The sequence below is a fragment of the Podarcis raffonei genome, chromosome 8 (genome assembly GCF_027172205.1).
Source record: "Podarcis raffonei isolate rPodRaf1 chromosome 8, rPodRaf1.pri, whole genome shotgun sequence".
NCBI classification, from domain to species: domain Eukaryota; kingdom Metazoa; phylum Chordata; class Lepidosauria; order Squamata; family Lacertidae; genus Podarcis; species Podarcis raffonei.
In genome coordinates, this window is record NC_070609.1 from 33,726,044 (window position 1) to 33,740,362 (window position 14,319).

The window sequence follows — 14,319 nt, forward strand, 5'->3', positions numbered from 1 at the left end:
CAGTGACAGGAACATCTCCTTTGAGTGTAAAGAGATCGACATTTCAAAAGGTCACCGATCCTCAGTCTGGCCTTGTGAAAAACATGATATATTGGGGTTTGTTTGGGCTTTTTTGCATGGGGAGATGGGAGCTTTCTTAGCCAGATTTCGAAGGGTTCTTTTTCTGAAATGGCAGGTTCGTGGGATGAGACTTTCCCAAAGTAAGCACACAGTAACACCTTGTACAGGAGTTCTTCGGATCGTACAGTTTGAGTTAGCAAGTAGCAAGGGAGGCTTCCTGCACTAAAACAAAAACAACTCCCTGCACATAGAAATGTAGCTTTTCAGGGCTAGCCTAGAACTTCGCTCTCTGATATGTTCACTTCCCACAGAGGCACAATTTTTGAGATGGGGAAGCATTTCAAACATACCCATAATCTGAACTCCATCCCGAGTGAGTTATCTCCCCATGTAAGACATTCCCCACAGGTTTGATATTGCTCTAGTTATTAGGATACTACAGTTTGCTCCCATGATACTCAGCTGTTTCTCAGGCCCCACCCGCAGAGGGAGTGAAAGTAGTTTGGGACTGTGGTTTGATTTAGCACTCCATATTTGGCTGCCAAAGGAGAGCCTCCTTCCAGCTGGACTCCTGAGCAAGCAGTGGACATTCAACCAAATTTGGCTACTTCTCTGTGGTACTGAGTTTCTATTTGTGGTACCGAGTTTCCACCGGTGTGTGTGCCCCTTGTGTTCCAAGGGCTGCACAGCGACTTCCCCGATCACATCCTTTCATGGCCAGTGCCAGGTGTTGGTTGGGTCCGGCAGAGGCCAGTAGAGGGCCCGCCAACAGCCATCTTAATTTCCTGCTTGTCTGCCAAAAAGGCTGCGAGCAGGGCTACAAAGCAGGATCTCACCTCTCACTTCCTCTACACCCCAGAGGGGAGCTGGAGAAAGGGGCAGGGGGTTGTGACTTCACTCAGAGGCCCCAGAAGCTAGGAGCAGCACAAAAGAGACAAGACGCAGCTGTCTCTGATGTTCCCAGTACCATGGCTTCCCCCCACCTCTTTTAGGACATACTGCAGAAGGGGGAGGGCAGGATCTCCCATGGCTCATTGGGAACAGGTGAAGGCAGGAGGGGGAGAAAATAAAGAGCGGCAAGGGGGATGCTGAGGCAAACCTGTGGTCCTCCAGGTGTCATTGGGCTACATCACCCATCAACCCCAGACAGCATGGCCAATGGTTAAGAACGATGGCATCTGGTCCTGCAACATCTGGTGGTCAAAGGTTAGCCACAGCAGCTAGGGCAGTGATGGCCAAACTTGGCCCTCCAGCTGTTTGGGGACTACAACTCCCAACATCCCTAGCTAACAGGACCAGTGGTCAGGGATGATGGGAACTGTAGTCCCAAAACAGCTGGAGGGCCAAGTTTGGCCATCACTGAGCTAGTGGGTCCACTGATGGGTCTTACTTCCAGACCTCCTAGAGTATGCCCTCCATATCACAGTGTTTCCGTCCCCCTGGACAGCATAGTATGACTTGGGAAGTCCCAATCTGGCACATCATCCACCACATGCCTTTTGGACTTCTTGTCAGGACTTCTGCACAGGTCTGACACACCTTAAAGCAGCACAGCTTCCCCTCCCACAACTAGAACCTAAAGTGGGAAAATGGATGTCGAGACTCACCTACCCTTTCCACGTTCAGCATGCAAATTGGCATCCTGCGAGTGGTAAAGTGTTGGGGTGTGCATATGAGTATGTGCGTAATATCATTATCCCCTGTAATTGCAGCCTTTTAAAATGTGCGGCAATAAATGCCATTAGCGAGAGAAGAAACAAACACAGGCTGAAAGCAATTCCACGCTTCAGAGAGATGACTGTCAAGCGATCAAGAAGCACCCTCAGACTCTCTGCAGAGAGATCTTTAAAGCAGAGACGCAATCAGAACATGCTGTAGGATACAACAGAGCTGGCTGTATGTGGGGAGATTTCAGGAGGACAGAGATAAAATGCATTAAAATGAGATCCAAGGTGGTACTGCATTATTTGAGAAGAGTATGGACTGAACCACAGGAATGGTTTGTAAGGGATCATGGCAGAGGACTTGCACCATACGTGGAATGTCCCAGGTTCAGTCTCCAAGTAGAGTCTAAAGACCCCTGCCTGAAACCCTTGGCATCCGCTGTCGATTGTTGTTCGAATAAGGGTCTATGTACCAGATTGACTACAACATAACACTCCATGGAAAATGGTAATCTCTCTCCCCTGCCCCACATTTGTTTCCAACAATTGCCAAGCTCCAGTTCAGAATGGACATCCAATTAAATGTCTTGGCAGGTGGGAAATCCAGATTTCAGCTGTGAGTGATTTTCTGTCCCATTTCCAGCTGAAGTGCAAATTACATCATTAGAATTCGCCGCCTACTTCCAGCTTTAGGAGCGCATGTGAATGCAATGAAGGAGTGAACTCGCACAATACGGGGACTTCATTTGCAAGCTGGTGCCTCATTTACTGCTTTTAACCATCGGTTTGCAATAACTCAAAGATGCAAAGCTCAATTTCCTGCCTAGAGAGCTGTGCTGACATGAAAGATAGACACCCCTTGTCAACCTGTGTAGGTCCCAGTGGTGGCCAAAATGCACTTAGGATGTACACAGGGGCATTCAGTATTGCAGGTGTTCTGTGGTTCTACTCTGGCACTCATCTGTGGGGACCCAAATGCTTCATTATTGTTATTATTTTATTTTTTATATGACTAGGTTGCCCCAACCACTCTGGCAACTCCCAACAAAATATACTTAAGAGTACCCACACACCAAGACCGGGCCCTGATGCACTCTCCATTGATTCAGGCTTTATGCAATTGATTCCAAAAGGACTCAAGAAGATGCTTTGCCATACAGCACAGTAATAGCTTCACAGACTGTTTGCAGGGAGCGGGGGGGGGGGGGGAGACTAATTTCTAGCAAACAATTAGACTGTGACAGTTGCCCTAGAAATATCCCAAGATGTTTTAAAACACACACAGTCCTCCTTAGAAGCTTTTTGTCAGAGGATGACTGAAGTTCAGCACCTCTGCCTTTGTTCCTTAAAAGGACAATTGACTTCCAGGTCTCCTCCTGCACAAGGCACTAGTTGCAAAACTGTCACAGCAGTGGCAGTTTTGGGCAGAGCAAAAAAACTACTCTCTTTCACAATCCCTCATTGCAATTATTTTTTCCTGCTCCTTCATCCTGTATTTTAAAAAGTCACATTACCTTTTGATACTGGAGGTAGAAAAGTCAAAACACCTTCTCTGTCTCCCCCCTTCCTCATAATGAAGGGGCATTCCTTGCAAAGCTATGGTGGTTGTTAGCTACCAACAGACCAACCCTTTTCTTTGGGTTTGTCCAGCACTTTTAAAAAACAAGCTTCAGAGTTTCTCAATGATACAAAAGGCCAGCACACCGCACACACCTACAAAGTGTCCCACGTGTTGAACCTGAAACAAAATCTTGCAGGAGGTGCTTGTCTTCAGTGTTCAAGCCAGTCTGGAACAGTGATCTTGTTCAGGCCGAGGTGCGTGGGAGGGCATGAGTCTTGGGGATTGACAACTTTAGAAGCAGGGAAGGCAAAAGGGACATTTTTTTTCTTATACCTCCCGTTCCCCAGTGAAGATTTACTCTTCACTCGAAACCTCTACTTGCTGGAGAGAGGAGAGTCTCATCCAAAGCTCCCTGAATAGGAGTATAGCATCTAGATCACTGTATTCTGCTCTGGTCAGACCTCACCTGGAGTACTGTGTCCAGTTCTGGGCACCACAGTTCAAGAAGGACACTGACAAACTGGAACGTGTCCAGAGGAGGGCAATCAAAATGGTCAAAGGCCTGGAAACGATGCCTTATGAGGAACGGCTAAGGGAGCTGGGCATGTTTAGCCTGGATAAGAGGAGGTTAAGGGGTGATATGATAGCCATGTTCAAATATATAAAAGGATGTCACATAGAGGAGGGAGAAAGGTTGTTTTCTGCTGCTCCAGAGAAGCGGACACGGAGCAATGGTTCCAAACTACAAGAAAGAAGATTCCACCTAAACATTAGGAAGAACTTCCTGACAGTAAGAGCTGTTTGACAGTGGAATTTGCTGCCAAGGAGTGTGGTGGAGTCTCCTTCTTTGGAGGTCTTTAAGCAGAGGCTTGACAACCATATGTCAGGAGTGCTCTGATGGTGTTTCCTGCTTGGCAGGGGGTTGGACTCTGTCAGGGAACTACCATCAGAACGAGAGGAGGAGGAGAGGCTCCACGACGATGCTGGAGAGGGGCCAAGTAGGGAGAGAAGCAGGTCTCCTGTTGGGGAAGAAATTCAGCGCGACACCAGGGATGGAGGGGGACCAATGGGGGAAGCGGAGAGCAGGCTCCGAGACTCTTCACTGGACACCAGCGGAGAGAGCACAGGTCCTCCGCTACCCACGCCCACCCTGTGCAGAAGGCTTCCGCGCAGGGAGGCTAGGAGGAGACTGGGCGTCAAACAACTTTTATGTTGGAAAAGGTTGAAGAAACGCCCACTGTCGGATTCTGCCAGCGACTGAGCAGCCACGAAGTGAGGGGCTGTCCAGCCAGGAAAGGTTTAACCAGGCCACCTACCCAGGAGTGGCGGCAACTTACACACGAACAACCCCATAACCATTAGAGACTCGATGGCCCTTGTGGTCTCTTCCAAATCTATGATTCTATGAAGCTCTGAAAAGGATGAAAACATGCATTTCTCCTACTCCAAAGCTTCCTGTATGACAGAAAAGATCCCATCTCTTCCTCTTGCTCCTTAGCAAGCAGAGAGGGGTAGAGGGAGAGGTGGGATCTTGCCTCGAAGACCGGAGCAGCAGGAACACATGCGGTTTCTTTTTTTAGCTAAAATTATTGCACAAGTGAGAGTCTGCCTGAGAGTGTGGTAGCATTCTCTTTCTGGGGGCAGCAGGCAGTCACACTGGTGTGGTAGTGAGCAGATAACTGATGCTTGCCTCCAAATGTACAGAAATCACTAGCTTATTTTTGGGAGGCTCTGTTTTGCTTCCAAATTGATATGTGATAAACCACACAAGTTCCCTCTTTAAGGGAATGATGCAGCACTGAAGGACGTTGATTTGTTCTGAGCCCATCTGTAAGACCCATTTCACGGACAGGAAGAATAATACCTCTCATTCACCCCTAAAGGTCCTCTCCATCTCTCACTACTTGAGGTCTTGGCAACTGAATGTGTAAGCTCTTGTGTGTAATGTGAAATGAATGCTTTGCCTGTAACCCTTCATGTCTTAATTCACCTCCAGACTTCTAAAAACGGTACAGAAACATATAACTGAGCTGCACATGCAAACCAGTCAATCACCCACTGGGAGGCAGGGAGGAAGAAAGAGAACACACTGCAAGATATTTCAAAGGCACAAGCATTTATAAAAATTGCCACAGCATACAGTATCAAACTGCTTGGTGAAACATCAAAATGCCAAAAATATATAAAACATTTGGCAGAGGACAAGTTCAAGATGAACAAAAAATTCTAACAAAAACAAATTATAAACTGGCCTTAACTTAAAAACTGAAATTAATAATAATAATAATAATAATAATGAAGCTGACAATCAACTTTGAAGCGCAGATAAAAGACAACTTAATTTTAATGGTGAGACACTTCTAGCTTGGGATAGGGCTGCGCCTGAAGCGATCAGGGACACTCTCAAAACGACGGAGGTTGCGATTGTTCCTATCGACCCACTGGTCAAGGGAACATCTGTGGGCTGTACTCTTAGCTCGCTGTGCATAGTTCCTGCAGGTTAGGGGTAGAACAACAGTAAGTATAAATCAATGTAAAGCAAGTGCAAATGCAAAGGAGGCACCCATCCCACCCACCCTGAAACCCATCTGTCCTTTGGAAGATTTTCTTCTACTACACTTTGCTGAATCAGTCCGTATGTAGACCAGCACTGTTCCGACAGAGGTAAGCCAGGGGCATCTGGGAAGCCCCCAACCAGGATAGGAAAGCAATAGTCCTCCCCTGTTTCATACACCAACTACTGTGGTTGCAAATTACCACTCTGCATTTCTCCCCCATTTCAATGCTGTTTGACCCCAATGTTTGCTACTCCCACCCCCCAAACAGGTATCTGTGACTTAATGCATCTGAAGAGGACTCTAGTGCACAAAAGCTTATAACAATTGCATCAGTCTTTAAAGTGCCACAAGACTCTTCGTTCAGCAGCTTTTTTACCTTCTTGAAAACAGTTTTAGGCAAGTTATTCTGTTTCTTAGGGAGGTAAACCTGCCACTGGGGTCCTGCTGCCCTTGGTTTCATGAAGGGTGACACAGTACCTTACGGTCAGGTCTGTTGGGTGTGCAAATCCGGGTTCCCCGTAGCGGTTTTCAGCAGTCACGGTGAACATCAGCTGCTGCAACTCATTGACTTCATCTGAAATTTGGCAGAGCAAGGCAATGCAACCCAATGTGTTTGCATCAGGTACCACAGGGGTAGGTAATGCAATGCCCTCTAAATGTTGTTGGAATTCCGTTCCTGTTAGCTCTAGCCACTATGGCCAATGGCTAGGGATAATGGAAGCTGCTGTAGAGGGTACCACATAGGCCACCCCTGAGGTTCAATAAAGTTTAGGTCAGCTTTCCCCAACTGGGTGCCCTCTGGCTCTCAACTCCAGACAGCTGAACCAGACAGCTGCTGGGTGCTGGTAGTCCAAAACACATGGAGGGCACCAGACTGGGGAACGCTATGCTAGGCAGTGTATTACACAGAGGAAGTCAAATATGTAAGGATCCTAAGGTGATGGTCTAAACATGCATGTTGAGTTTTGGGGAAGAAATGGCTACTGTGGAAGCACAAATTAAGTTTCCTGTGAAATACTGAAGCACACTGTTCTTTAGAATGGATCTTCCAAATAAGGATGAGTCATGCCAACTCAGGATAAGGGAGGCCTCAGAAGTGTTCTGGACAGCAGGTTGTAGACGCACTGTTTGAAATGCCCCATTATGCTGCTAATGACCTGTAAAAGCTAATTTCCTGAGCGGAGAATTTCAGTCAGGGAAAGGCAGGAAGTAAGAAATCTTTCCACAAACCTATACCCTGCTCCTCCCTGGCTGACTGGAGCAAACAATATCTTCAACACCAGTGATGATTTAGTTGCCTGAAGGCTGTGCAGAAGCGGAGGGTGTCTAGTGTTACTTGCAAAGAGTTGCTAGCAACGGGAGTTTGCCTCCCCATCACAAGCTGGGATATTGAAATAGCTTCCCATGTTTACATTCACCAGCATTTTAAAAGCCTCATAACCGATTCAATGCACCCATGCATGAAGTAAGCCCTAACCTTTACTGCACCCATGTTTTAAAAACCAAGTCAAGGCTCAACTGGAAGACTGGTGAGGTCACTGCCACCCCCTACTGTCCCCAAGAGCCAGTGGAAGCTGCATGCCCAGGGTAACAACAACAGGTTAACAGGCCCAGTCAGCTACAGTCAAGTCATTCTCTGGCTGCTTTTTGGCTGTGCTCTACTTCCTCCACTGTGTTCTGGCACCACCTGCTGGCAAGAAGCAGGAATGACTTTGGCCTTGCATTGTTTTCTCACACATACCATGGGAGAAGTGCAACATCTATGGTCATAACCCAACCTGCACATACAAGAGGCAATCCTTTGTCCTTGCTAATTTTCCCAGGCTCTCTGCCAGGAGAGCCACACAGCAGCTTAAGTTCTGACTTGTAAGAGGGGCCTCTTTTAGGAGTTAAATCCATCACTCAGCTGTTTTCTGCCTGTCCTTACCAGGCAGTGGCACAGGAAAGGCCCCCCCCCCCAGTTCCCCCTCCCATTTAGCATTTACTGGTGCACTGTGCCACAGGGAAACCGCTCTCAAGCCATCTCCAGGCTCATGCACCTGGAGTGCCCCTGGACCTCCATGACAGATGCAGCCAGAACATGTTAAGTGTGCCTCAGGTGTTTGTTCTGCAGAGTAATCAAGGCAAAAATCACACACCAACATAAAGCCTACAGGAAAAATCAGAAGAATGTGGGACTGGTATAGCAAAACTCAGAGCTACTTAAAGAGTCCCCTTTTTGAGCAGCAGCCAAGAGCCTTGCTTCCTGCTCTGGCCTAGGATTGCCTCTCCTTCCCATGCCAGACCACCAATTCTATGCCTAAAGCTACCCAAGATAATACATGTTTGTGCTAATAAACAAACAGCTTGTGCACATTACACGAAGCATTCATGAGCAATTTTGGTGTGACGTGCCAGAACTCTGAATGTACACATTGCATATTAATTTGAAAGGCACAGTGAAAAAAGAAAAATAGGATCCTAATTAGAGTTTTCCTTCTGCCCACATGATTTGTCCTCAATCCATACACTGGAAGCAGCCCAGCACCTTGTTAGTATTGCCTGTGCAGAGAGACAGACAGACAGACAGACAGACTGAATGAATTTGGGCAAGAAGCAGCATAACTGGTCTTCCTGAAAAGGTCTCTTCATTTGCCCCCGAAGAAACCAATAAATAAACCACCATTGGAAGATAGGGAGCAGAGGGGGCTGCCTTCCTCTTTACAACTCCAGGGAGAGTGTCTCAAAGAATCTAAAGGCCATCTAGAACAACCTGTGTCCTTCCCTTGACCTCCATCCTGCCCACCACTAATTTACAATGCAGTGCACACTGTGGCAGAAAGAACTGGCATCCAGTATCACAAAAGTGCCGCTGAGCAAAATGGCCATATGATATTTTGGCAAGAAAGGCAAGTTGCCTGCCCCAGGAGAGTCAGGACACAGTAGCTAGAATTTTTTTGGGGGGGCGGGACTTGAGGGATGTGGGTTCAAACCCTTGATCAGCCACAAAGACTTCTCAGACTTTCAGCTCGTTCTTAAGTGAAACTACCTCACAGAGTTTTTTGCAGTAATAAGATGAGGTAATCCCCTGAAAGCCAGGATAAAGGAAGGACAGATATAAATGCAATAAATAAATATGAGGGAAGGTCAGGTGAAAAACTCCTGTCTCACCCCAATTAGGTTGAGGGGCAGGTACAAAAGCAAAAATTAATTGCACAAAATTCCATGCCACCAGGTCTCCAGCTCCGGCAGAGAGAGAAGGGGGGAAAACATTTTCTGAATCAACCCTTACCCAATGGCAACACTTTATGCCAGCAGAAAAAAGGAACCCCAGAAAAATTTTGATTCCACCTCCAGCTTACCTATCAGTTCAGCACGCTGAGCATGGGCAAGGACAGCATTGATGTATTTTTCCTTGCTGGACTCAAGTTTTGCCTCTTCAATGTATATCCGACATCGGGACCTTATAGGACTGGAGGATGGGGGAGAAAATGACAAAACTGCTAAGAATTGCAAAGCCATCTGCTAGACAAATACGATGTGTTACTGAGAGAATTTAAGCACACTAAGACTAGAGGGCATGATTTTACAGAGGTTGTTCCTTGCACCTTGCAATAACTGAAGGGTACTTTCAATCCATAATTTAGCATAAATATACTTTTAACTATTGATTTTATTCATCTGGCTTTTCATAAACTTGTTTTTAACATTAAATTTTGTTTACTATTTTAATGCATATCTTTTGGAGTCCATTTACAGGTTTAATTTACAGTTCAGCAGCACATACTTTTTAAATTGAACAAATGAAAAATTGTTCCAAGCTTGGGAGGGTATACTTTTTGAAAAATTAAATCTCCCACAATGGTTTTCACAAAAATTAAAACACCCCATGTAAAGTTCGGTGAAAATCTGTTAAACAACAAAATTATGTGGGGAAGAGGATGCTTAGCTCATCTTCAAGAATAAAAAAATTATATCATAAATAAACTATTAAATAAGGCAGAATCAGTTTATACACAAGGCAGCATTACATGGATGCCATAATCTAAATAAGACACATTTCCACAACTCTCTCCATTTGCAAGATGTAAGGCATCATAAGACTGTAGGCATCATGTACCACCACCACATATATGCAAGATCTCTTGAGAATATTAAATTCCTGGTTTTGCGGAAAGGTTTATAGCCCTCATTACTGTCAAAGATCTCAGCAAGTGGGCAACACCTTCCACGGCTGAGAATTCCATGTTTTGGCAGGAAAACTGGAAACAGAGCATTGCAGCAGAAGGAAGAAGGGAGAAGGATGGAAATAGAGTAATATAAACAGAGCAATCTATGTGGTGAACAAGAAAGAAGTTTGTCAAGCGGTTTCAGACCCACACTGGTTCTCCTGAAAACTTGGGACATATAAACAACACAAGAACCCCTTTCAGCAGTTAATTGTGTGCTTGCTACTATCTAGTGCAGGCATCCCCAAACTCGGCCCTCCAGATGTTGTGGGACTACAACTCCCATCATCCCTAGCTAACAGGACCAGTGGTCAGGGATGATAGTCCCAAAACATCTGGAGGGCCGAGTTTGGGAGTGCCTGATCTAGTGCAAGGCAAAGGGATACATTACTAATTATTAATTATTATTATTATTATTATTATTAAATAAATGATACATGAAAAGCCCTACCAGGCTTTAGTATTATTGTGCACATACAAACATCAAATACAACCCCCTCCCACCTAGGGTGCAGAGCTGCACAACAGATGCAGAGGAGAAAGCAGAGCATAGCACACCAAGACTCAAGAAAGCAAGCCTAGCTATAGGCACCAGGAAAAGCGGTGCTGACCAGTTTGACTCTTTGATGCTGGGACCTTCCATATATCCCTTTCTTTGATCACCGATGGATGTGGAACAGGATGGTGCAGCTTCTTCATGCAAGCCAGCAGAATCCAAATCTCCTTCAGCCTCTTGAGGTGGGCTGTTTGCACTCTCTTCTCCTAGGTCATTTTGATTTAGGGAAGCCTGTTCCTTGCAGGGCCCTTCAGCTCTCTCAGGTTTTGCCATGAGCTGTCTCACTCTTTCCAAGTTATCGTCTACCACTGCCTGAGCAGCTTCTTTATCCAATACCCCAGGCACATTGTTATCCTTTTGCAGACTCAAGGCAGCTGCTGCAACTGACACAGCTTCTGGAAGAACAGAACTGTTTGAATCCAAACCAAATCCAGCTTGGTTTTGAGACCCTGTGCTCAAGTCACTCCCACTTTCTGGACTTTCAGAGTCATTTCTGCAAGAACTTGAACAGACTAAAGGGTCAGCTGGAGACAGTGGCTCTGTTTTTCTAGACTCTAGATCTAGAGTACCAGAAGGCTTAGAAGATCCTAATGCACACAAAATTCCAACATGTTCTGCATCTGGTTCAAATGCTATGGAATTTGAGGTCTCCGGGCAGTGTGGTTGACTATCTGACAAAAGTTCATCTTCAGCTTCAGAAGTGAGTCCAGTGGAAAAGTCTGAGAGTTCCCCATCTGAAGGCTCCAGTAAGCTGTCATCTAGTATGTCATCTGTGTTGCTATCATCAGGTTGTCCATTGGTGGCCACAGAACACACTGCAGAAACTGCTATTCCATTGCTTGATGAGGAAGGATCTGCAAGTGCACCAAAAGGCAAGCAGGAGAGTTTGTGTCTCTTTGTGTCTGGTTGCTCCTCCTCTTGAAACTCTTCAAAGGATCGCTTGCTCCTGGAAACTAAATCATTTAAGAAAGTGACTTTTAGATTTAAACGGGTGCGGAAAGTGCTACTTGCCATGATGCTGCTTGCACTGATTCTTTCTTTCTTTCTTTCCTTTTTAAAAGTAACCCTTTGCTACCATGTTCACTCCAGACTAGAAGAAGCCAAGCAAGGGAAATCTATACTCAAGGCTTCCCTTCCGCCAAAGTGGTTCTCAGTTGCCTGCAAGAAAGAAAAGGACAAAATAGAAGCTAGTTGAAGAAATCTCATGCTCTCCTTCCCCTGCAACTGCATCTGTGCTAGAAGAAATCTACTCTACTGCAATTGCTCTTCTCCTCTGAAGACTACACTACCTAACAAATGTCTCACTCAGATTCATTACAGCTGTTCTAATAAAACATTATTTAACTCACATACAAATCAGAAAAGCTGACTAAAAAATGAAACAAAGAAATTTTCATAGAGATAGTTAAATGGTATGCTTTTTTCTTACACATACTCCAAAGTTTACATTTTATAAATGTAAATTTAAGAGCCAACATGGGCCAGTGCTAAAGAGTTGGAGATGCTAGATCAGAGATGAGTTCAAAAAGAACTCTATTTTACAATCACCTGTAAATAGGAATACTAGTTATCTACCTTTACATGGTTCTTTGAACCCTTTGCAAAATTAAGGTTTCAGCTTTAAGTACATTTATTTGAAAGCAAGTGTTACTGCTCTCTATGAGGATTGCTTCCAAATGAGGCAAAAAAACATTGTAAGGAACTGATCAGTCACCTTGCTCTTCCCCACTCCTGCATTATTGAGATCTAAGATACAGCTCACATCCAAACACGATTATATCGGAATTCTGGCTTGTGATTTGTTTGGAACTACTAAACCAATGTTCAGACACAACCCTAGTAGCTCCCAGTATCACTGCAGGTGCAAGGAGGAGCAATGTTGCCTCATTTGTCTCCCTGTGCACTTGCAGACTGCATATTCACTTTTGTTTTTATACCTGATGTTAGCAGCCCTGAGCCCAGTCTTGGCCGGGGAGAGTGGGGTATAAATAAAAAAAAATATTATTATTAATTTATTATTATTAAAGTGCAAACAAGGCCACTGTCCAATAACAATCAAGTATTTTTAAAACATTAAATTGGAACAAGAAGAAAATTCAGTCACTTTCAGATTTGATACTTTTACAGTTTACAAACACATCAGGATACCGTATTTTTTGCTCTATAAGACTCACTTTTTCCCTCCTAAAAAGTAAGGGGAAATGTGTGTGCGTCTTATGGAGCGAATGCAGGCTGCGCAGCTATCCCAGAAGCCAGAACAGCAAGAGGTATTGCTGCTTTCACTGCGCAGCGATCCCTCTTGCTGTTCTGGCTTCTGAGATTCAGAATATTTTTTTTCTTGTTTTCCTTCTCCAAAAACTAGGTGCGTCTTGTGGTCTGATGCATCTTATAGAGTGACAAATACGGTAACTTTTAACTGTGTTACAAAGGAACAGAGGAACCTGCCTTAAATGACCAATTCAGCCAGTTTGTTCCTCAAGCTCAGTATTGTTTACTCTGGCTGGCAGAGACTCTCTAGGGAAGTCTACTTTGAGATTTAAAGTTTCCACAGCATGTACCAGGAAATCTGCACCTCACCAGCTTATGAACAAATGAGCTACTGTTACACTAATATTTCATGTTACTTTGTATCTGTGGGCAAAACAAGATAGCAACTCTACACTAAAATGAAGATGTGCTTTAGAATTCATTAAAGCCTGTGGGGGCAACACAACTCTGCTGAATTCTGCTATTTAGGTGATGGGAAATGACCATAATTCAGTGATAGAGCACCACCCCTTTTCTCAGCCTGGCACAGGGACCCCTTAAGGGGAGATGGAGAAAGCTTGTCTTCTGCTGCTCCAGAGGGCAGGACCCGAACCAACTGATTCTAATTGCAAGAAAGGAGATTCTGACTAAACGCTAAGAACTTGCGGATGGTAACAGCTGCTTGACATTGGAATAGACTGCCTGGGAAGCTGGTGGGTTTTCCTTCAATGGAGGTTCTTAAGCAGAGGTTGGGTGGCCATCCTTGCTGAGGGTTGGACTAGATGACCCTTGGGACCCCTGCCAACTCTACAGATCTATGGCCCTTTGTGGAGAGGGGGCAGCACCTGGAAAGACGGGCTAGGGGATAATTGGGGCGGCCGCCTTAGGCACACCAGAAGCGAAGCACCTCCTGGGCTACAAAAACAAACCCAACTCCTGCCTCGTTTTTTGCAGTTTCTGCAAAGCGAGGGAGTCTCCCCGCCTCCCTTCCTCGGTGCCTCTCCGCCCCTGCTACCCACTACGGGTCTCCCCTGCACCTGGCCAGGCCGCCTCGAACCTCCTTCCTTTCCCAGAGCAGTGGCTCAGAGCGCCTCCTTGCACCGCAAGTACACTCCGTGCAGCTGGGAGGGAGCGGAAGCCCAGACCAGACCTCTCCCCACTTAGTCCGCCCCCTCAAACCTTCCCAAAAGAAGAGGTCTGCACTCTACAACGTCACCCCCCAGCGGGGCCCCCTTTATTCCCGGTGAGAGGGGGGCGGCGGCGGCGGCGGAGGGAAAGAGCTGCTTCCCACACTCACCCGCCGCCATCTTGACTTCCCGCAATGAGCCGGATGCGGCGCCTAAGCTCCCTGCCGTCGCTTCTCCGCCTCCTCTACTTTGCACAAGGCTTCAAGGTCGCCGGCCGATTCATCCATCGGCCGCTCTTTCAAGCCCACTCGGAGGAGGAATGAGCCGAGCGAGCCAGA

The 14,319-nt window shown here is 45.9% G+C and overlaps 1 protein-coding gene across 3 annotated transcripts; it reads right to left on the minus strand.

Annotated features, from left to right (window-relative positions):
• Positions 1-5,382: 5,382 nt before the first annotated feature.
• On the minus strand, positions 5,383-14,268 carry S100PBP (S100P binding protein). 3 transcript variants are annotated; one of them, XM_053399077.1, is made up of 5 exons: positions 14,152-14,268; positions 10,663-11,765; positions 9,185-9,294; positions 6,321-6,417; positions 5,383-5,778 (listed from the first exon to the last, which is right to left on the minus strand). In XM_053399077.1, exons 2-5 carry the CDS (start codon positions 11,619-11,621, stop codon positions 5,646-5,648), a joined length of 1,299 nt encoding a protein of 432 aa, XP_053255052.1. In that variant the 5' UTR covers positions 11,622-11,765; positions 14,152-14,268; the 3' UTR covers positions 5,383-5,645. The 3 variants fall into 3 exon arrangements, with proteins under 3 accessions (XP_053255052.1, XP_053255053.1, XP_053255054.1); XM_053399078.1 differs by lacking the exon at positions 14,152-14,268 and adding an exon at positions 12,712-12,769; XM_053399079.1 differs by lacking the exon at positions 14,152-14,268 and adding an exon at positions 12,322-12,574.
• Positions 14,269-14,319: the final 51 nt, after the last annotated feature.

Bases quoted from the DNA above. Each gene is read 5' to 3' on its own strand.
- S100PBP (XM_053399077.1), bottom strand. From the start codon at position 11,621: ATGGCAAGTAGCACTTTCCGCACCCGTTTAAATCTAAAAGTCACTTTC. The intron at 6,418-9,184 runs GTAAGCTGGAGG...GCCAAATTTCAG, and splicing joins TCAGCGTGCTGAACTGATAG to ATGAAGTCAATGAGTTGCAG. The intron at 5,779-6,320 runs GTACTGTGTCAC...CCTAACCTGCAG, and splicing joins CCAACAGACCTGACCGTAAG to GAACTATGCACAGCGAGCTA.